Source organism: Numenius arquata, chromosome 1, assembly GCF_964106895.1.
Source record: "Numenius arquata chromosome 1, bNumArq3.hap1.1, whole genome shotgun sequence".
Taxonomy (NCBI): Eukaryota; Metazoa; Chordata; class Aves; order Charadriiformes; family Scolopacidae; genus Numenius; species Numenius arquata.
In genome coordinates this window covers 140,889,768-140,912,445 of record NC_133576.1, presented here as the reverse complement: position 1 = coordinate 140,912,445, position 22,678 = coordinate 140,889,768, and the positions used below count along the sequence as shown (strand labels likewise).

Genomic DNA, 22,678 nt, shown 5'->3' with positions numbered 1-22,678 from the left:
TAGTAGGGTGAGTGGGATGATTGGGATGAGCGGAATGAGTGGGAAGAGTGGGAATAGCAGGGTGAGTGGGATGAGTGGAATGAGTGGGATGAGTGGGATAAGTGGGATGAGTGGGATAAGTGGGATGAGCAGGACGAGTGGGACGAGTGGGATGAGGGGGACGAGCAGGATGAGGGGGACGAGCGGGATGATTGGGAAGAGTGGGAATAGTAGGGTGAGTGGGATGAGCGGGATGAATGGGAAGAGTGGGAATAGCAGGATGAGTGGGATGAGGGGGATGAATGGGATGAGCAGGATGATCGGGATGAGTGGGACGAGTGGGATGAGGGGGATGAGGGGGAATAGCAGGATGATTGGGAAGAGTGGGAATAGCGGGATAAGTGGGATTAGGGGGATGAGCGGGATGAGGGGAATGAGGCAGATCAGTGGGATGAGTGGGATGAGGGGGATGAGTGGGATGAATGGGAATAGCAGGATGAGTGGGATGAGCAGGGTTAGTGGGACGAGCAGGATGAGTGGGGTGAGCGGGACAATCAGGATCAGTGGGATGATTGGGATAAATGGGACAAGCGGGATGGGAGGGATGAGGGGGACGAGTGGGATGAGGGGGATGAGTGGGATGAGCAGGACGAGCAGGATGGGAGGGATGAGGGGGACGAATGGGATGAGGGGGACAAGTGGGATGAATGGGAATAGCAGGATGAGTGGGATAAGCAGGATGATTGGGATGAGGGGGATAGTGGGATGATTGGGATGAGTGGGAATAGCGGGATAAGCAGGATCAGCGGGATCAGTGGGAGGAGGGGGATGCCCTACCCTGCCCAGCCCCGCTCCCCCACAGCCCCCCCATACAGCCACCCTTCTCCCCCCCCCCCCCCCCCCCCCCCGGCATTCCCGACCCCATCAACACCCTCCTCCAGCTGCCACCCATCCATCCCCGCTCCTAGCATCCCACGGCATTCCACCCACGGAAAGGGGGGGGGGGGGGGGGGGGGGGGGGGGCTTTTCCCCATCTTCTCCCCCACCCGGGGCAGGGGTGCCGAGCCACGGCGGAGGGACAGAGGGACGTCAGGATGGATCCCCCCCCCCGCCCCGGGGGGGGCCAAGGCCTGGCTGTGTTCTACAGTGCATGTGTCTCCAGTGTGAGTTAAGCGACTGGAGACGCGGCCCTGTTGGAATAAAACCAGCGCCCACCTCGTCAGCTCCCACCCGGATCCCGAGGATGCTCCCCCAGGACGGGGTGGGCAAGCGGGTGGCTACCGGCTTGGGGATGCCATCCCCAGAGGGTCCGTCCCCGTCCCCCCCACCCCCAACCGCCCCGTGGTGGCACCCGGGGCGGCAGCGTGCGGCGCCTGCCCGCTTTATCCAGGGATTTATGGCGGCGCTGGCAGGGGGATGGTGGGAATTCTTCTGCTCAAGGGGCTCCCGGGGGGGGGGGGGGGGGGGGCTGGTGGTAGCCACCGCGGCGGCAACCTGCGGCAGAGCCAGGGTGGTCCCCCTGTCCCCTGTGGGTGCCCCAGGGGGGGGTGCGATGGGGAGGGGGGACGGGTCTGGGGTGCCCCCCCCGTGTATTAATGCAAAGGAACCGGCGCCGACTCGAATATTTAAGGGCAGGGAAGGTAGGTTTGTTGCCCTGCCTGGTGTGGCTAGTGCGGGTATTAGCGTGGCTAGTGCAGGTGGTGGCGGTGCTAGTGCTGGGAATGGCTTGGCTAGTACAGGCAGTGATGTGGCTAGCGCAGATACTGACCTGGCTACTGTAGGCATTGACCTGGCTAGTGCAGGCATTGACCTGGCTAGTGCAAGTATTGCTGTGGCTAGCACTGGAGATGGCATGGCTAGAGCAGGCATTGACATGGCTACTGCCCATGTTGGTGTGGCTAGTGCAGGCACTGGCATGGCTAGCACTGAGGGTGTCATGGCTAGTGCAGGCGCTGGTGTGGCTAGTTCAGGTATTGGCATGGCTAGCACTGGGTGTGGCATGGCTAGTGCAGACTTTGACATGACTAGTGCATGCATTGGCGTGGGTAGTGCAGGCATTGGTGTGGCTAGCGCCGAGGGTGGCATGGCTAGTGCAGGTACTGGCATAACTAGCACTGGGGCTGGTGTGGCTAGTGCAGGCATTGTCGTGGCTAGTGCAGGTGTTAGTGTGGCTAGCGCTGGGGGTCGTGTGGCTAGTGGAGGCATTGTTGTGGCTAGTGCAGGCATTGGTGAGGCTAGTGCTGGAGGTTGCATGGCTAGTGCAGGCACTGACATGGCTAGCGGATGTGTTGGCATGGCTTTTGCAGGTGCTGGCATGGCTAGTGCAGGTGCTGGTGTGGCTAGTGCTGAGGGTGGCGTGGCTAGTGCAGGTGCTGACCTGACTAACGATGGGGGTGGCATGACTAATGCAGGTATTAGAGTGGCTAGCATTGGTGTGACTAGTGCAGGTGCTGTGTGGCTAGTGCAGGTGCTGGTGTGGCTAGTGCTGGGGTAGCTTGGCTAGTGCAGGCATTGATGCGGTCAGTGCAGACATAGGCATGGCTAGCGCTGGGGGGGCATGGCTTGTGCAGGCATTGGTGTGGATAGTGCTGAGGGGGGCATGGCTAGTGCAGGCATTGACATGGCTAGCACAGGTGTTGTCATGGCTAGTGCAGGTGCTGGTGTGGCTAGTGCTGGGGTAGCTTGGCTAGTGCAGGCATTGGTGTGGCTAGCAGTGGGGGGGGCATGGCTAGTGCAGGCATTGGTGTGGATAGTGCTGAGGGTGGCATGGCTAGTGCAGGCATTGACATGGCTAGCACAGGTGTTGTCATGGCTAGTGCAGGTATTGGTGTGGATAGCACTGGGGGTGGCATGGCTAGTGCAGGCATTGGTGTGGCTAGCAGTGGGGGAGGCATGGCTAATGCAGGCATTGGCGTGGCTAGTGCAGGCATTGGTGTGGATAGTGCTGAGGGGGGCATGGCTAGTGCAGGCATTGACATGGCTAGCACAGGTGTTGTCATGGCTAGTGCAGGTATTGGTGTGGATAGCACTGGGGGTGGCGTGGCTAGTGCAGGCATTGGTGTGGCTAGCAGTGGGGGAGGCATGGCTAATGCAGGCATTGGCGTGGCTAGTGCAGGCATTGGTGTGGATAGTGCTGAGGGGGGCATGGCTAGTGCAGGCATTGACATGGCTAGCACAGGTGTTGTCATGGCTAGTGCAGGTATTGGTGTGGATAGCACTGGGGGTGGCGTGGCTAGTGCAGGCATTGGTGTGGCTAGCAGTGGGGGAGGCATGGCTAATGCAGGCATTGGCGTGGCTAGTGGTGGGGGAGGCGTGGCTATTGCAGGCATTGGCGTGGCTAGTGCAGGCATTGGTGTGGCTAGCACTGGTGGTGGCATGCCTGGTGCAGGCACTGGCGTGGCTCGTGCGGATGTCAGCGTGGCTAGTGCTGCTGTCAGCGTGGCTAGTGCAGGACCGTGTGTCCCCCCCCTGCAAGCCCAGGTTTCCCTGGGGTCACTCCCCCCGTGCCACCCCACCTCTCCAACCCAGTGCTCCCAGTACGCCAGCCCACTGCTCCCAGTGCCCCCCCCCCCCCCCCCCCCGTCCGGATGCGTATTGACCAAAACGGGCCATTCTGACCCCAAAAGGGGGTCTGGGCGGGGGGAGGTGACGCGGGACGGTCTCCTGACCCCTCTGCTCTCTCCCCAGGATGCCCTGCTGAGCCTGGGGGCCGCCATCGATGCCACCGGCCTGCGGGACGCCCTCCGCCATGGCCTGCTCGCCCTCCTGCCCAACGCGGTAGGTGACAACCACGCTGGGGACTCTCTGGTGGCTGATACCGGGGTTGAGCTCGGGGAGGGGGGGGGGGGGGGGGATGTCTTCTCCTCACCCCCACCCAACCCACCTCCATGTCTTCCCTCATGGGACACGTGTCACTGGCCACCAAAGCCCGGCGTGAAATAGCTCTTGGGTTGAGCTTCCGGAGTGTCACTGGCCACCTCCTCGCCAGGGGCTGCAGACCCCCCAGTGCCCTTGTGGCACTGGGGTGATGGTGGTGGCCCTGGTGCTGGTGGTGGCTCTAGGGTTCTGGTGGCCCTGGTGTCAGTGGTGGCCCTGGTGGTGACCCTGGTGTGTTGGTGGTGGCCCTGGGGTACCGGTGGTGACCCTGGTACCAGCGGTGGCCTTGGTGCTGGTGGCAGCCCTGGTGTACTGGTGACCTTGATACCAGTGGTGACCCTGGTGCTGATGGTGGCCCTGGGACCAGTGGTGACCCTGTGCTGATGGTGGCCCTGGGGTGCTGGTGGCCCTGGGGCTGGTGGTGGCCCTGGGGTGCTGGTCACCTTGATACCAGTGGTGACCCTGGTGCTGATGGTGGCCCTGGGATGCTGGTGGCCCTGGGGCTGGTGGTGGCCCTGGGGTGCCAGTGGCCACGGTACCAGAGGTGGCCTTGGTGCTGGTGGCGGCCCTGGTGTGCTGGTGACCTTGATACCAGTGGTGACCCTGGTGCTGATGGTGGCCCTGGGACCAGTGGTGACCCTGTGCTGATGGTGGCCCTGGGACCAGTGGTGACCCTGGTGCTGGTAGTGCCCCTGGGGTGCTGATGGTGACCCTGGGGTGCTGGTGGCCCAGGTGCCAGTGGTGGCCCTGCTGCTGGTGATGACCCTGGTGCTGGTGGTGGCCTCAGGGTGTCTACATGTGTTTACACACGTGTGCGTCCGTGCACGTGTGTTCATGCGTGGGGTGCCATGTTTCTTGCCCAGCAAAGCCCCCTGCACATGGGGAAACTGAGGCTCCCTGCAGAGCCTGGGGGGGGGGGGGGGAGGGCAAGGGCTTCTGAGCCAATGGTGTGATGGGGGGGGTGGGGGGGGTAGTCCCAAGGGGGGGTCTGGGATGTCCGGGGTGTCCCCGTCCCTCAGCACTGCCTGTCCCATGTCCCCCCTCCCTCCTCCAGGAGCACGTCTACATCTACCTGCTGGAGGGGGACACCCGGCTGATCTGTGATGACCCCCCCCATGAGCTGCCATCCGAGGGGAAGCTCAGGTGAACCCCCCCGCCCCCCCCCCCCCCGTGTGTGTGTGTGTGTGTGCACACGCGTGTGGGCTGGCACGGATGTGCGCACATACGTGTGTGCGGCGGTTGCGAGGTTTCCCAGGGGACATGGCTGGTGGATCCATCCTCATCCCCATCCTCTTTTGCCCCCATCCCCGTCCCCATCTTCTTCTTCCCTGTCCTCATCTCCATCCTCAGCCTCATCCTCACCCTCATCCTCATCCCTGTCCCATCCCCATCCTCGTTCCATCCCTGTCTCCAACCTCATCCCCTTTCCCTTCCCTGTCTTCATCTCCATCCTCATCCTCATCCTCATGCCCATCCTCATCCTCATCCCCATCCCCATCCCTTTTCCCTTCCCTGTCTCCATCTCCATCCTCATCCTCATCCTCATCCTCATCCTCATCCCCATCCCCTTTCCCTTCCCCATCCCCACCTCCATCTTCATCATCATCCTCGTCCCTGTCTCCCCATCTCTTTTCCCTTCCCTGTCTCCATCTCCATCCTCATCCTCATCCCATCCCCTTTCCCTTCCCCATCCCCATGCCCATCTTCATCATCATCCTCGTCCCTGTCTCCCCATCCCTTTTCCCTTCCCTGTCTCCATCCCCATCCTCATCCCCATCCCCATCCCAGTCCCCAACCTCATCCCCTTTCCCTTCCCTCTCCCCATCCTCATCCTCATCCTCATCCTCATCCTCATCCTCGTCCTCATCCTCATCCCATCCCCTTTCCCTTCCCCATCCCCATCTTCATCTTCATCATCCTCCTTGTCCCCATCTCTCCATCCCTGTTCCCATCCCCAAACCCTTTTCCTTTCCCTGTCTCCATATTCATCCTCATCCTCATCCCCATCACTGTCCCCAATCTCATCCCTTTTCCCTTCCCTCTCCCCATCTCCTTCCTCATCCTCATCCCCATCCCTGTCCCTTTCCCATGTGTGCTGTGCAGTCTTGGTGGCCTGTCCCCTCCCTGCACATGCAGGTCCCTTGCCTGGGGTGGGGGGCTGTTGGGGTCCTCCCTGGGGTGGTGGCTCAGGGTGACCCCCTGCCCCGTCCCTGTCCCCACAGGGATGCGGTGCGGAAGCAGAAGCGGCTGGAGTGTGGGGGGCTGCCCCCCACCGAGCTCCCCGGCCAGCAGCTGGGGCACCTGGCAGCACCTTTGGCCCCCGGCACGCAAGGTGGGGCTGGGGGGAGAGCAATGGGTGGAGGCGGGGGGCATAGGGCTGGGTGGGTAGATGGATGGGTTGGTTGGTTGATGGATGGGTTGGTTGGTGGATGGGTGTGTTGGTTGGTGGGTGGGTGGATGGATGGGTTGTTGGTGGGTGGGTGGGTGGGTTGGTTGGCTGGTGGGTGGGTGGATGGATGGGTTGGTTTGTGGGTAGATGGATGGGTGGGTGGATGGGTGGGTTGGTTTGTGGGTAGATGGATGGGTGGGTGGATGGGTGGGTTGGTTTGTGGGTAGATGGATGGGTGGGTGGATGGGTGGGTTGGTTGATGGGTGGGTGGATGGTTTAGCGGGTGGGTAAATGGATGGCTTGGTTGGTTGATGGATGGGTTGGTTGGTGGATGGGTGTGTTGGTTGGTGGGTGGGTGGATGGATGGGTTGGCTGGTGGGTGGGTTGGTTGGCTGGTGGGTGGGTGGATGGATGGGTGGGTGGATGGGTGGGTTGGTTGATGGGTGGGTGGATGGTTTAGCGGGTGGGTAGATGGATGGGTTGGTTGGTTGATGGATGGGTTGGTTGGTGGATGGGTGTGTTGGTTGGTGGGTGGGTGGATGGATGGGTTGGTTGGTTGATGGATGGGTTGGTTGGTGGATGGGTGTGTTGGTTGGTGGGTGGGTGGATGGATGGGTTGTTGGTGGGTGGGTGGGTTGGTTGGCTGGTGGGTGGGTGGATGGATGGGTTGGTTTGTGGGTAGATGGATGGGTGGGTGGATGGGTGGGTTGGTTTGTGGGTAGATGGATGGGTGGGTGGATGGGTGGGTTGGTTTGTGGGTAGATGGATGGGTGGGTGGATGGGTGGGTTGGTTTGTGGGTAGATGGATGGGTGGGTGGATGGGTGGGTTGGTTGATGGGTGGGTGGATGGTTTAGCGGGTGGGTAAATGGATGGCTTGGTTGGTTGATGGATGGGTTGGTTGGTGGATGGGTGTGTTGGTTGGTGGGTGGGTGGGTTGGTTGGCTGGTGGGTGGGTGGATGGATGGGTTGGTTGGTGGGTGGGTAGATGGATGAGTTGGTTTGTGGGTAGATGGATGGGTGGGTTGGTAGATGGATGCATTGTTTGGTGGGTGAATGGGTTTGTTGGTGGGAGGATGGATGCATTGGTTGGTGGGTGAGTTGGTGGGTGGATGGATGGGTTGGTGGGTGGGTGGATGGATGGATGGGTAGATGGATGGGTTGGTTGGTGGGTGGATGGATGGATGGATGGGTAGATGGATGGGTTGGTTGGTGGGTGGATTTGTTGGTTGGTGGGTAGGTGGATGGATGGATGGATGGATGGATGGATGGATGGATGGAAGAGTTGGTAGATGGGTGGGTGAATGGATGGATGGTTGGTGGGTGAGTTGGTTGATGGGTTGGTAGATGGGTGTGAGCGTCGGTAGGTGGAGGGGTAGATGGGAGATGGGCACATACAGGTGGATGGAAGGAGGATGAAGGGGTGAGGGACAGGTGGGGATTGGGACGACTGAGGGGTGCCTGGGGGACAAGTGGGCATGGAGGTGGATAGATGGATGGGTGGATGGATGGATGGATGTCCAGACTGACCCAGAGAGGTGGTGGTTGCCCCACCCCTGGAGGTGTTCAAGGCTGGATTGGATGGGGCTTTGAGCAACCTGGTCTGGTGGGAGGTGTCCCTACCCGGGGCAGCGGGTGGGACTGGATGACCTTTAAAGGTCCCTTCCCACCCAAACCCTTCTATGCTTATATGGATGGAGAGATGGGTGGATGGATGGTTGGGTGGGTGACGCATGGGGCATGGTGGGGACGTGCACCTCGAGGGTTCCCCCGGTGCCCACTTGGGACCGACCCTCTCTCTCCTGCAGTGCTCATCATCCCGCTGGTGGACAAGGACAGCGGGGCCGTGGTGTGTGTCATCCTGGTGAGCATGGGGACACGGGCCGGGCTCTGGGGAGCGGGGACAGGGCTTGGACACTGGGGGTCCTCACCTCACAACATCTCCCTTCCCACCAGGTCCACTGCGGCCAGCTGAGCGACTCGGACGAGCAGAACCTGCGTGCGTTGGAGAGACACGTGAGTGACCCCAACTCGGCCACGGCACCTGGGGACCTGTCACCCTTGTCCCCCAACCCTCTTGTTCTCTTGTCCCTTCCAGACCCTGGTGGCCTACCGGCGCCTGCAAGCCCTGCAGAAGCTGCAGCCCTGGCCCCAGGTCAGCCTCTCTACCAGCTCCTCCCAGAACTCCTTGGCCAAACCCGAGAAGGCGCCCGACAGCGGCTACAGCGACCTGGACTGCAAGATCCTGCAGCTCTGCGGTGAGGATGGGGCGGGGGGACACATCGGGGGACACACACACACACACACTCTGGGGGGGGGGGTGGGGGGGGGGGTGCGTGGATGGGGTGAATCTGGGGTGCAGGGCCCCTCACGCCGCTCTCGCCCCTCGCGCAGGTGAGCTGTACGACCTGGATGCTGCCTCGCTCCAGCTCAAGGTCGTCAACTACGTGAGTAATCACCCCCCGCCCCCACCTCACCCCTGCCCCCCCCCTCCTTGCCCCCAGCTCCAGGACACACCGGGGAGCCCCGATTTATTCCCAAAAAAAAAAAAAGGGAAATTCCCTCAAAGCAAAGAAAAGCCTCAAGCATCAACTGCGCAGCCATCAGTAGTCTCCAGAGTGAACAGCCTTGCTATAACCATCAGTAGCGACCAGAGTGAACAGCCTTGCCCTCGCCATCAGTAGTCTCCAGAGTGAACAGTGCCACCGTAGTCACAGAAACGCTGCGAGAGGACCTGTGTGTCCCCCTCCTGCTCCCCAGTGTCCTCTACACAACCCTCAGTAGTCTCCAGAGTGAACAGCCTTGCCCTCGCTGTCAGTAGTGACCAGGGTGACCAGCCTTGCCATAACGATCGGTAGTCTCCAGAGTGAACAGTGCCACCTGTGGGTCCCCCTCCTGCTCCCCAGTGTCCTGTGCGCAACCCTCAGTAGTCTCCAGAGTGAACAGCCTTGCCCTCGCCACCAGTAGAGACCAGAGTGAACACCCTTGTCCTCACCCTCTGTAGTCTCCAGAGTGAACACCCTTGTCCTCACCATCACTAGTCTCCAGAGTGAACACCCTTGTCCTCACCCTCTGTAGTCTCCAGAATGAACACCCTTGTCCTCACCATCACTAGTCTCCAGAGTGAACACCCTTGTCCTCACCATCACTAGTCTCCAGAGTGAACACCCTTGTCCTCACCCTCTGTAGTCTCCAGAATGAACACCCTTGTCCTCGCCATCACTAGTCTCCAGAGTGAACCCCATCAGCTCCAGGGAAGAGGTTCTGGGGTGGGGGTACCTTGGGTGGGCAGAAGAGGGGCCAGACTCTGCCCGGGGTGGGGAGGGTGGGGGGCGCTCAGGGCAGGTTGGGGTGCTGACCCCCCTCTTTTCCTCCTTCCCCCCCCCCAGCTGAAGCAGGAGACCCAGTCGTTCTGCTGCTGCCTCCTGCTCGTCTCCGAGGACAACCACCAGCTCTTCTGCCAGGTGGGGGCCACCGGGCCAAGACCCCCCACCCTGACCCCCACCACCATGGGGCCAGCAGGTCCCGTTGCCCCCCCCAAGGGGGGTTCGGCCACCATCCCATGGCACTTTACCCCCCCTCCATCTCTTCCAGGTGGTTGGGGACCGTGTCCTGGAGGAGGAGATCAGCTTTTCGGTGAGTGTAGGGGTTGGGGGGTGGCAGGAGGGTGGGGGGACACGGCGGGGGGGGGGTCGGGGGGGCAGCAGGTCCCCATGGAGTCACCCCGTCCCCTCCACCCACAGCTCACCTTTGGGCGCCTGGGGCAAGTGGTGGAGGACAAGAAGTCCATCACCTTGAAGGACATCAGCGAGGTGGGTATCGGCTCCCCGGTGTCCCCCACCTCGGTGTCCCCTGGGGCTTCCAGGGGGGGTGGGGGTGGGGGGCGTTGGGGGGTAAAACCCTGCCCCATCTTGCCCCCCTCGCCCCTCCCTGTCCCCCCAGGAGGAGCACAAGCAGCTGAGCAGCATGTTGGGCTGCGAGGTCACCTCCATGCTCTGCGTCCCCGTCATCAGCCGGGCCACCTCCCAGGTGGTGGCACTGGCCTGCGCCTTCAACAAGCTGAGTGGGGACAGGTGAGCAAGGGGGTGGCTTTGAGGGGGGGGACACACACAGAGGATCCCCCCCCCAACTTCCCTTCTGCCCCACCTTGGGGCTGCCCTTGGGGCTGGTGGAACATCTCCATGATGGTGAAAAGTTGGGGCAGGCGTGGCGTGGGGACCAGTGGCGTGGGGACGGGGGACTGAGGGGTGCCCCCCCCCACACCGTGGGGGTCGTATCTGTGTGTGCGTGTGTCCCCCCCCCCCCCCCCCCTCACCCCCCGCAGCTACACGGAGACGGACGAGCACAAGATCCAGCACTGCTTCTGCTACACCTCCACGGTGCTCACCAGCACCTTGGCCTTCCAGAAGGAGCAGAAGCTCAAGTGCGAGTGCCAGGTGAGAGCCCCTGGGGTGGGGGGACACACACGCGGACGACACACACACCACACACGTGTCACACGCGTGTGCGTGTCCCCACGTCACGCCGGTGGGTGGCTGATGGTGTCCCCTCTGTGTGTGTGTGTGTGTCCCCCACCAGGCCCTGCTGCAGGTGGCGAAGAACCTCTTCACCCACTTGGGTAGGTGGACGCTGCGGGGAGCAGCCGTGTCCTGGGGGGGGGGGGATGGACCCCCCCCCTCCCCCCCCCCCCAATGCATGCCACCCCCCTCCCCCCCCCCAGGACGGTGGCATTGGGGGTCCCCAACATGGGGGGAGCTTGTCCCCTGCGCTGCCGTGCACGTGGCGCTGTGTGCACACATGCATTGCTGCACACACGCTGCTGCATGCATGTGCGCGGTGCTGCACGCGTGTTCTGCTGCATGCGTGTTCTGCTGCACGCGTGTACTGCTGCACGCATGTACTGCTGCATGTGTGTTCTGCTGCATGTGTGCTCTGCTGCATGGATGTACTGCTGCACACATGTTCTGCTGCACGCGTGTACTGTTGCACACATGTACTGCTGCACACATGTACTGCTGCATGTGTGTTCTGCTGCATGTGTGCTCTGCTGCATGGATGTACTGCTGCACACATGTTCTGCTGCACGTGTGTGCTGTTGCACACATGTACTGCTGCACGCGTGTTCTGCTGCATGCATGCTCTGCTGCACGCATGTACTGCTGCACACATGTACTGCTGCGTGTGTGTTCTGCATGTGTGTGCTGCTGCATGCGTGTTCTGCTGCGTGCGTGCTCTGCTGCACGCGTGTACTGCTGCACACATGTACTGCTGCACGTGTGTACTGCTGCACACATGTACTGCTGCATGTGTGTTCTGCTGCACGTGTGCTCTGCTGCATGGATGTACTTCTGCATGCGTGTTCTGCTGCATGTGTGTTCTGCATGTGTGTACTGCTGCATGCGTGTTCTGCTGCATGTGTGCTCTGCTGCATGCATGTACTGCTGCACACATGTACTGCTGCACGCGTGTTCTGCTGCATGTGTGCTCTGCTGCACGCATGTACTGCTGCACACATGTACTGCTGCATGTGTGTACTGCTGCACATGTGTACTGCTGCATGTGTGTTCTGCTGCACGTGTGTTCTGCTGCATGCATGCTCTGCTGCACACATGCGTGGCTGCACACGTGTACGCACTACTGCATGCATGCATGCAGTGCTGCATGCACACGTGCATTGCTGCACATGCGCTGCCGCATGCATGTATGTGGTGCTGCATGCACGTACTGCTTCATGCACACACGCATTGCTGCACACATGCTGCTGCATGCACATACGTGGTGCTGCATGCATGCACTGCTGCACGGATGTACTGCTGCACGCATGCACAGCTGCACACGTGTATGCACTGCTGCATGCATGAACTGCTGCATGCACACATGCACTGCTGCACACATGCTGCTGCACACACGTATGTGGTGCTGCACACACGTATGTGGTGCTGCACACGTACTGCTGCATGCACGCACACTGCTGCACGTGTGTATGCACTACGACATGCATGTACTGCTGCATGCGCACACACACACTGCTGCATGCGCACACACTGCTGCACACATGCATGCACTGCTGTATGCATGCAGCTGCTGTATGCATGACCTGCTGCTGCAGGCATGCACACACTGCTGAATGCACATGCTGCTGCATGCACACATGCACCGCTGCATGCGTGTACGCGCGGCTGCAGGCATGCTCTGCTGCAGGCACGCACAGAGCTGCATGCACATGCTGCTGTGCACACACATGCATTGCTGCACACACTGCTGCATGGCTGTACACACACTGCAGCACACATGTACGCCCCACTGCATGCATGCACTGCTGCATGCACACACATGCTGCTGCATGCACACACTGAGCTGCATGCACATGCTGCTGCATGAACACATGCATTGCTGCGCACACACTCTGCTGCACATGCATGCACACACATGCACTGCTGCACACACGTGCGCGCTGCTGCATGCACTGCTGCAGCCACACAGAGCTGCATGCACATACAGATGCACATAGACATGCATTGCTGCACGCGCGCACACACACACACTGCTGCACACACGTGTGCACTGCTGCCTGCGCTGCTGCATGCACACACAGGCTGTGTCACCATGTGATGGGCACACGTGCACATGCATGCAATGTGCAGGCACACATGCATATGCATACACATTCAAATGCATGCACATGCATGCCCACCCCCACATGTACATGCACACACATGCATGCACGTGTGCACATGCACGTGTGCACAAATACGAATATGCACATGCACACCCACATGCATGCACACACATGCATACACATGCACACCCATGAACACCCATGCACGCGCGTGCAAACACACATGCACATGTCAATGCACATACTCATGCACAGACATGCATGCAGACATGCACACACACACGCATGCACATGCAAGCATACACACACATGCACAGACACATGCATGCACACACACACGCACCTGCACCCATGCATGCACTCACATGCACATGTACATGCACATACTCAGGCACGCTCAAGCACATGCACAGATGACCACACGCATGCACAGACACATGCACACATGTATATGCACACTCATGTGTACACATGCACACACACGTGCACACACACACATGCATGCACAGACATGCATGCACACATGCATACTCATGCATGCGCACACATACATGCACATGCACAGACGCACACATGCGCGTGCACAGACGCATGCCTGCACACGCGTGCACACACGTGTATGCACACACCTGCATGCCTGCACACGCATGCCCTCCCTCCGTGCACCCCTCTCCACCTGCTCTCCCCGGTCCGTTCCCCTTGCCCCGCAGTGGGGGGGTGCTGGCCCAGCCCCCCCCTGCACAGCCAGCTGAGCTCCCCCCGCTTTCATTGCATGAGTGGGGGGGCCGAGGTGGGTGGATGCAGGGGGGGGGGTCCCTGACCCTCTCCCCCTTCTTCACCCCCCCAGATGACGTCTCGGTTCTGCTCCAGGAGATCATCACCGAGGCCCGAAACCTCAGCAACGCCGAGATGTGAGTGGGTGACCCCCATCGTGGGGATGGGGGGGGGACACACACGATGACACATGGGTGGGCACCGGGGTGCTGAGACACCCCCCCCCCCTCCCCTCCCCCCGTGGGTGCCATCGGGGTGGTGGCCTCTCTTGCAGATGCTCCGTGTTCCTGCTGGACCGGCTCAGCCACGAGCTGGTGGCCAAGGTGTTCGACGGCGGCGTGGTGGACGATGAGGTGAGCGCGGGGACAAGGGGACCAAGTTTTTTTGGGGGGGGTGTGTGTGTGTGTGTGTGTGGGTGTGTCACACGCTGGTGACATCCCCTCCCGCCCCCCACCCCTTCCTTGATGGCAGAGCTACGAGATCCGCATCCCGGCGGACCAGGGCATCGCTGGCCACGTGGCCACCACGGGCAAGATCCTGAACATCAAGGATGCCTACTCCCACCCGCTCTTCTACCGGGGGGTGGACGACAGCACCGGCTTCCGCACCCGCAACATCCTCTGCTTCCCCATCAAGAACGAGAGCCAGGGTGAGGGGACACCGGATTGTCACCCGGCACCATGGCCACTTTGTCATCCTCCCCGCACATGGAGGTGGCACCCGGGACCCAAAAACCGGTGTCCTTCCAACAGCAGCACACGGGCATCGTGGTGACCCCCAGCACGTGGGCACGATGGTGCTCCTGGTGCTTGGGCACCAGTCTGTCCCCAGAACGTGGGCACAATCCTGTCCCCCACCACATGGGGACAGCGGTGTCCCCCACCATGTGGGCACCATCCTGTCCCCAGAACGTGGGCACAATCCTGTCCCCCACCACATGGGGACAGCGGTGTCCCTACATGGGCACCATCCTGTCCCAGTGTGTGGGCACCATCCTGTCCCCCACTACATGGGCACAGCAGTGTCCCCCACCATGTGGGCACCATCCTGTCCCCAGCATGTGGGCAACCTCCTGTCCCCAACACACGGGCACAGCACTGTCCCCACATGGGGACCATCCTGTCCCCAGCACCTGGGCACCGTCCTGTCCCCAGCATGTGGGCAACCTCCTGTCCCCAGCACACGGGCACAGCACTGTCCCTACATGGGGGACCATCCTGTCCCCAGAATGTGGGCACCATCCTGTCCCCAATACACAGCCTCAGCCCTGGACCCAGCATGTGGGCACCATCCTGTCCCCAACACATGGGCACAGCACTGTCCCCACATGGGCACCATCCTGTCCCAGTGTGTGGGCACGCTCCTGTCCCCAGAACGTGGGCACAATCCTGTCCCCCACCACATGGGGACAGCAGCGTCCCCCACCATGTGGGCACCATCCTGTCCCCAGAACGTGGGCACAATCCTGTCCCCCACCACATGGGGACAGCGGTGTCCCTACATGGGCACCATCCTGTCCCCAGCATGTGGGCACCATCCTGTCCCCCACTACAGACAGACTGAGAGAGCTGGGGTTGTTCAGCCTGGAGAAGAGAAGGCTCCGGGGAGACCTTATAACAGCCTATCAATACCTGAAGGGAGCCTACAGAAGAGCTGAAGAGGGACTCTTTGTCAGGAAGAGTGGTGACAGGACAAGGGGCAATGGTTTTAAATTGGAAGAGAAGAGATTTAGATTAGATATAAGGAAGAAATTCTTTACAGTGAGGGTGGTGAGGCACTGGAACAGGTTGCCCAGGGAAGTTGTGGATGCCCCATCCCTGGAAGTGTTCAAGGCCAGGCTGGATGGGGCTTTAAGCAACCTGCTCTAGTGAGAGGTTTCCCTGCCCATGGCAGGGGGGTTGGAACTAGATGATCTTTAAGGTCCTTTCCAACTCTAGCCATTCTATGATTCTATGATTCTATGTGGGCACCATCCTGTCCCCAGCATGTGGGCAACCTCCTGTCCCCAACACACGGGCACAGCACTGTCCCCACATGGGGACCATCCTGTCCCCAGCACCTGGGCACCGTCCTGTCCCCAGCATGTGGGCAACCTCCTGTCCCCAGCACACGGGCACAGCACTGTCCCTACATGGGGGACCATCCTGTCCCCAGAATGTGGGCACCATCCTGTCCCCCACTACATGGGCACAGCGGTGTCCCCCACCATGTGGGCACCATCCTGTCCCCAACACATGGGCACAGCACTGTCCCCACACGGGCACCATCCTGTCCCAGTGTGTGGGCACGCTCCTGTCCCCAGAACGTGGGCACAATCCTGTCCCCCACCACATGGGGACAGCAGCGTCCCCCACCATGTGGGCACCATCCTGTCCCCAGAATGTGGGCATGACCCTGTCCCCCACTACATGGGCACGACCCTGTCCCCCACTACATGGGCACAGCGGTGTCCCCCACCATGTGGGCACCATCCTGTCCCCAACATATGGGCACAGCACTGTCCCCACATGGGGACCATCCTGTCCCCAGCATGTGGGCACCATCCTGTCCCCCACTACATGGGCACGGTGGTGTCCCCCACCATGTGGGCACCATCTTGTCCCCAGCATGTGGGCACCATCCTGTCCCCAAAACCCGGGCACAATCCTGTCCCTGCCACATGGGGACGTTCCTGTCCCCAGCGCACGGGTCTGATCCTGCCCCCTGACCCCCCCTCTGCTCTCAGAGGTCATCGGGGTGGCGGAGCTGGTCAACAAGATCAACGGCCCCTGGTTCAGCAAGTTCGACGAGGACCTGGCCACCGCTTTCTCCATCTACTGCGGCATCAGCATCGCCCATGTATGTCCCCAGGGGGTCCCCAACCCGGGGTGGGGGGACACGTGAGGGGGACCCCACTGCTCTGCCCCAGAGCTGGTCACAGCACAGAGGGATGGCGGAACGTGTGTGCGTGGTCCCCATTCCTTGGGGACAGGCGGTGGTGGCGATGGGGAGATGGGGATGTGATGGGGATGGGATAGAATGTGATGGGGATGGGATGGGGATGGGGATGAGATGGGATGGGAATGGGGATGGGATGGAATGGGGATGGGGATGGGATGGAATGGAATGTGATGGGGATGTGATGGTATGTGATGTGATGGGGATGGGGATGGGGATGAGGATGGGATGGGATGGAGATGGGGATGGTATGGGATGGGGACGGGGATGGGATGGGGATGGGGATGAGATGGGATGGAATGTGATGTGGATGTGATGGTATGTGATGTGATGGGGATGGGGATGGGGATGGGATGGGATGGAGATGGGGATGGGGATGAGGATGGGGGTGGGGATGGGATGGGGATGGGGATGAGATGGGACGGGGATGGGGATGGGATGGGACGGGGATGGGGATGGGGATGGGGATGGGGATGGGATGGAATGTGATGTGATGGGGATAGGGATGGCGATGGGGATGGGGATGGGGATGGGATGGGATGGGATGGGATGGGATGGGATGGGGACGGGGATGGGATGAGGATGGGGATGGGGATGAGATGTGATGGGGATGGGGATGGGATGGGATGGAATGTGATGGGGATGTGATGGTATGTGATGTGATGGGGATGGGGATAAGATGGGGATAAGATAGGATGGGGATGGGGATGGGGATAGGATGGGGATGGGAATGGGGACGGGGATGGGGATGGGATGGGGATGAGATGGGATGGAGATGGGGAGGACACATCCAGGGAGCAGGGATATTCTGGGGTGTTGGGGAAGTTTGGGGGGGTCTGCCCACCCCCAGCACTCCTGTACCCCAACTCCCGCTCCGCAGTCGCTGCTGTACAAGAAGGTGAATGAGGCGCAGTACCGCAGCCACCTGGCCAATGAGATGATGATGTACCACATGAAGGTGAGGTGGCATGCGGACAGGGACGGTGACAGGGACAGGGACATGAGCTGGGACCCCCACTGCCAGCGTGGTGCCCCCACCCTCCACCCCATGGCGGGGTGGCAGTGACCCCCCCCTCGGGGCTCTCTGCTCTCTCTGGGGCTGATGTGGCCCAGGGGGACAGCTTGGGGACACCTTGGGGACCGGGTCACAGCACGGGCCACCAGTAATGGCTCCCTCAGGTGTCGGACGATGAGTACACCAAGCTGCTGAGCGAGGGCATCCAGCCCGTCTCCACCATCGACCCCAACTTTGCCAGCTTCACCTACACCCCGCGCTCCCTGCCCGAGGATGACACCTCCATGGTGAGAACCTTGGGGACAGTCCCCAACTGCCACCGTCCCCCACCTGTCCTCGGTCAGGTGTACCCCAACCCCAGGGTGCTGGAGGGGTTGGGACTGGGGGGACGCGGCTGCACCCCTGAGCATCACCCAGGAAGGGGTGGCACAGGGGGTGAGGGGGGGACCCTGATGGGTGTTGTCACCCCCCTGTCCACCCCCTGTCCCCTCCGCAGGCCATCCTCAGCATGCTGCAGGACATGAACTTCATCAACAACTACAAGATGGATCGCCAGACGCTCACCAGGTGCGTCCCCATCCCTGTCCCTATGGCCACCTGTGGGACCCCTGGACAAGCGGGGGTCCCCAAGGGGGAAAAGAAGACCCCCCCCTCCTCATGGCCCTGTCCCCCCCCCAGGTTCTGCCTGATGGTGAAGAAGGGCTACCGGGACCCCCCCTACCATAACTGGATGCACGCCTTCTCCGTCTCCCACTTCTGCTACCTGCTCTACAAGAACCTGGAGCTCGTCAACTACCTGGAGTAAGGCCAGGAGATGTCCCCCGTCCCTGTCATCCCCGTCCCCCGGCCCGGCTGGGGTACCCCCTGCCCTCCCGCCTGCCTCAGTTTCCCTTCTTTCTCCGCCCCCCCCCCCCCCCCACTCCCATCCCTCCTCCAGAGACATCGAGATCTTTGCCCTCTTCATCTCCTGCATGTGCCACGACCTGGACCACAGAGGCACCAATAACTCCTTCCAGGTGGCCTCGGTGAGCCGAGCCCAGCGCTGGGACGTGCACGGGGTTGGGGGGTGGAGGGGGGGGACAGGGATGGGGGGCTATGGAGGAGGGGGGGGGGGGGCGTCTTCCCCCCCATAGCTTCATGACTCGGGTCGCTCTGCCTTGCAGAAATCAGTCCTGGCTGCGCTCTACAGCTCGGAAGGATCCGTCATGGAGGTAAGATCTATCCCCCCCCCCCCCCCCAAAAAAAAAACCCTCCCCCTGCCCATCTCACCGGTGGGGCAGGCACCCCCCGCCTGCACCCCCCCCGCCTGCACCCCCCTGCCTGCACCCACCACCCCGGCGTCTCCTGCAGAGGCACCACTTCGCCCAAGCCATCGCCATCCTCAACAGCCAGGGCTGCAACATCTTCGACCATTTCTCCCGCAAGGTGAGACACCCACCCCCCCTCCCCCTGCAACCCACATCACCCCCCCCCCAATCCCCATCCAGACCCCCAAGTCCCCATCCCTGGATCCAACCCTTGGGATGCAGGGGCTGGTAGGGGCACGGAGCTGCTCCCACCACCACCTCGACTGACCCTGCAGGACTACCAGCGCATGCTGGACCTCATGAGGGACATCATCTTGGCCACCGACCTGGCCCACCACTTGCGCATCTTCAAGGACCTCCAGAAGATGGCAGAAGGTGAAGCTCCTCTAGTTGGGGTTGAGGGGACAGTATGGTGGGAACTCATCCCACCAAGGCTGGAAGGTGGCATGGATGTCCCCCAAAGTCCTCCTGTAGGGGGGTGATGGGGGTGGTGGGGCTTCTTCTCGAGCCCCCCACCCCAACCCCTGCCCCACTCCTTGCCCGGCAGTGGGCTACGACCCCAAGAACAAGCAGCACCGCAGCCTGCTGCTCTGCCTGCTCATGACCTCTTGCGACCTCTCCGACCAGACCAAGGGCTGGAAGACCACCAGGAAGATCGCGGTGAGTGCCACGCCGTGGGGCTGACCCCCCCAAATGCCACCACACCACCCCCCCCCAGGTCACCTGCATGTCCCCAAATGCCAGGGACCAGCCTCTCGCAGGGGCATCGTGCCCCATGGAGGTGGTCCCTCCATGCAGGGACCCCCAGACCATCCAGCCCAATGCAGAGCCGTTCTCCTGCAGACGTGGAGAGGGGTCTGGAGGGTGGGGGGCATCACCCCAGGCATGTACCCCCCCACACTGACAGCCTGTCCCTTGCAGGAGCTGATCTACAAGGAGTTCTTCTCCCAGGGTGACCTGGTAGGTAGCCCCCAGGACTTGGGCTAAGGTTGGGGTTGGCCAATGCTCTTGGGAGGGCTTGGAGGAGGTCGGGGTGGGAGGGTTGCCTGGGAATGGGGAGGGGATGGCCACTGCCGTTGACACCCCCCCCCCCCCCCCCCAACTTGCCGCCACTTCAGGAGAAAGCCATGGGCAACCGCCCGCTGGAGATGATGGACCGGGAGAAAGCCTACATCCCCGAGCTTCAGATCAGCTTCATGGAGCACATCGCCATGCCCATCTACAAGTGAGACCCCACCAGAGATGGCACCAGGGTTGGGAGTGGGAGGGGGGAGAGGCCTCTCTCCCATCACCCCCTACCCTTTGCCATGCTGATGGGGTGTCCCCCCCACCCCAGGTTGCTGCAGGACCTCTTCCCCAAGGCGGCGGAGCTCTACGAGAGGGTGGCCAGTAACCGGGAGCAGTGGACCAAGGTCTCCCACAAATTCACCATCCGGGGGCTCCCCAGTAACAACTCCCTGGACTTTCTGGATGAAGAATACGACCCCCAGGCCCCCGACCCCCAGCTCAACGGCTGCCTGGAGCCCGAGGGGGGGCAGCCCGAGGCGGGGGCCGAGTGAAAGTTGGGGGGGGGGGGGGGGCGTAACGGAGGGGGGGGCTGGGGACCAGGAGCATCCCCCAACCTTTGTCCCTCCCCCGCCCCAGCCCCGTCGGGAGGAAGTTTGGGGGGACATCAGTGACTCTGGACCACCATGGTGGGGTCTGCACCCCCCCTGCCGGCACCCACTGTCTGTCCTTCCCCACCGGTGGGTGGCCGTCCCCTCCTTGGGGGGGCAGCTATTCGGGTGTCCCCTCCACCCCGGTGGTCCCTGGACCCCTTTTTGCTGGGACTCTTGTCACCGGGGGGGGGGCACACCCTGGGGCTGGGTGGGGGGATGGATGTGCTTTAAATTGCCTTAAGGCTGCAGGTCCTGTCCCCAACGGGGTGACAATGGGGACGATGTCCTTGGTGGAAGCACCCCCGGAGGGGTTGTCCCCCCCTGGAATGGGGCTGGGGGTCTGTGGGATGGAGGGGGACGGCAGTGGGAGTGCTGGTGGGGGTGGGCTGCAGGACACGGGGAGGGGGGGACGTCCCAGAGGGGGACATGAGGCTGTGGGAGGAGGGATGTTGAGGACAGAGGGGTCAGGATCAGGCCCACGGGAGGTGACTCTGTCTGGAGAAGGCAAGAGGCCACCAGAGCGGGGTGGCCACGGCCATGGGGATGTTCTACCTGCATGACCTGATGGGTCCCACCAGACTGCCCCCCCAGCACACACACTGGAGAACCAGGTCCTGCCCAGCATCCGTTGGCTTAGAAGCGCCCCCCCCCCCCCCCCCCGCCCCGGATCCCCAGACTCATGGAAGGACTCGTGTCCCTCACCCAGCCCTGTCCCACGCAGCCATGTCCCCTGCAAGGGCTACACACGTGCCAAGGCTGGGGGGGGGCTCCTGGTTTGCACGTATGGGGGGGCTGCGCTCCCGTAGGGACACTGCAGGGGGTCCGGTCCCCACCGTTTCCCCAGCACGTGGGTGTTCCTCTGGCTCAGTCCACCCAGGAGCCTTCTCTCTGGCAGCGGCTGCACCGCTGACCAACATCTCCATGAGCATCCCCAGCTCACGGTGGCTTCACAACTCCTGCCATGCTGACCATCACGGTCCCTCTGGTCCTGCAGGCCACTATTCATGGTTCCTGATGGTCTCCTTGTGGTCCCTCCAGTCCTATTGACTGCCATGCATGGATCCTACCAGTGTCTCATAGCCCCTCTGGTCCTACAGACCACCATGCATGGACCCTGATGGTCTCCTGTGGTCCCTCTGGTCCTTCAGGCCACCATGCATGGACGCTGATGGTCTCCTGTGGTCCTTCTGGTTCCGGTCCCATCAAACGCCATGCATGGACCCTGCCATCCTCCTGTGGACCCTCTGGTCCCACTGACTGCCATGCATGGACCTTATCATCCTCCTGTGGACCCTCTGGTCCTTCAGGCCACCATGCATGGACGCTGATGGTCTCCTATGGTCCTTCTGGTTCTGGTCCCATCAAACACCATGCATGGACCCTGCCATCCTCCTGTGGACCCTCTGGTCCCACTGACTGCCATGCATGGACAGTGATGGCCTCCTGTGGTCCCTCCATTCCTACTGAGGACCATGCACGGATCCTGATGGTCTCCCCACAGTCCCTCTGGCCACGCCCGGACCCTACTGGTTTCCCACCATCCCTCCTGCCCTGCTGATTGCTGCGCATGGACCCTGTCATCCTCCCATGGTTCCTCTGGTCCCGCAGACCACCATGCATGGACAGTGATGGCCTCCTGTGGTCCCTCTGGTCCTACTGACCACTGTGCAGGGACCCTGCCAGCCTCCTGTGGTCTTTCTGGTCCTACTGACCACCATGCATGGATAGTGATGGTCGCTTGTGGTCCCTCCTGTCCTACCAACCACTGTGCATGGACCCTGCCAGCCTCCCATGCTCCCTTTGGTCCTGCAGACCATGCATGGACCCTACCATCCTCCCATGGTCACTCTGATCCTACAGACCACCATGCATGGACAGTGATGGCCTCCTGTGGTCCCTTCTGCCCTACCCATGACCATGCACGGACCCTGCCATGCTCCCATGGTCACTCTGATCCTACAGACTATCATGCATGGATGATGATGGCCTCCTGTGGTCCCTCCTGCTCTACCAATGACCATGCGTGGACCCTGCTGGCCTCCCTGTGGTCCCTCTGGCCTCACAACCCAACATGTGTGGACCTCCTCAGCCCTGAAGGCTGTTCAACCAGTCCCACAGGGTCCCTC

General features: G+C 61.7%; 1 protein-coding gene across 1 annotated transcript; it reads left to right on the top strand.

The window, feature by feature from the left end:
* Positions 1 to 2,703: 2,703 nt before the first annotated feature.
* PDE2A (phosphodiesterase 2A) lies at positions 2,704 to 20,453 on the top strand. Its single transcript, XM_074150338.1, has 30 exons — positions 2,704 to 3,411; positions 3,667 to 3,756; positions 4,910 to 4,998; positions 6,078 to 6,187; positions 8,051 to 8,106; positions 8,199 to 8,258; positions 8,341 to 8,500; positions 8,637 to 8,689; positions 9,632 to 9,706; positions 9,837 to 9,878; positions 9,986 to 10,054; positions 10,185 to 10,315; positions 10,567 to 10,678; positions 10,821 to 10,860; positions 13,709 to 13,772; positions 13,910 to 13,988; positions 14,107 to 14,284; positions 16,361 to 16,473; positions 17,453 to 17,530; positions 17,752 to 17,874; positions 18,084 to 18,154; positions 18,266 to 18,388; positions 18,525 to 18,612; positions 18,751 to 18,798; positions 18,938 to 19,012; positions 19,170 to 19,269; positions 19,442 to 19,554; positions 19,816 to 19,854; positions 20,013 to 20,119; positions 20,231 to 20,453. Exons 1-30 carry the CDS (start codon positions 2,704 to 2,706, stop codon positions 20,451 to 20,453), a joined length of 3,417 nt encoding a protein of 1,138 aa, XP_074006439.1.
* The last annotated feature ends 2,225 nt before the right edge of the window (positions 20,454 to 22,678 follow it).

Coding starts and splice junctions, on each gene's coding strand:
- PDE2A (XM_074150338.1), top strand. CDS start 2,704: ATGGCTAGTGCAGGCATTGGTGTGGATAGTGCTGAGGGTGGCATGGCT. Junction 18,155..18,265: donor GATCGCCAGACGCTCACCAG/GTGCGTCCCCAT, acceptor TCCCCCCCCCAG/GTTCTGCCTGATGGTGAAGA. Junction 19,013..19,169: donor TCGACCATTTCTCCCGCAAG/GTGAGACACCCA, acceptor CTGACCCTGCAG/GACTACCAGCGCATGCTGGA.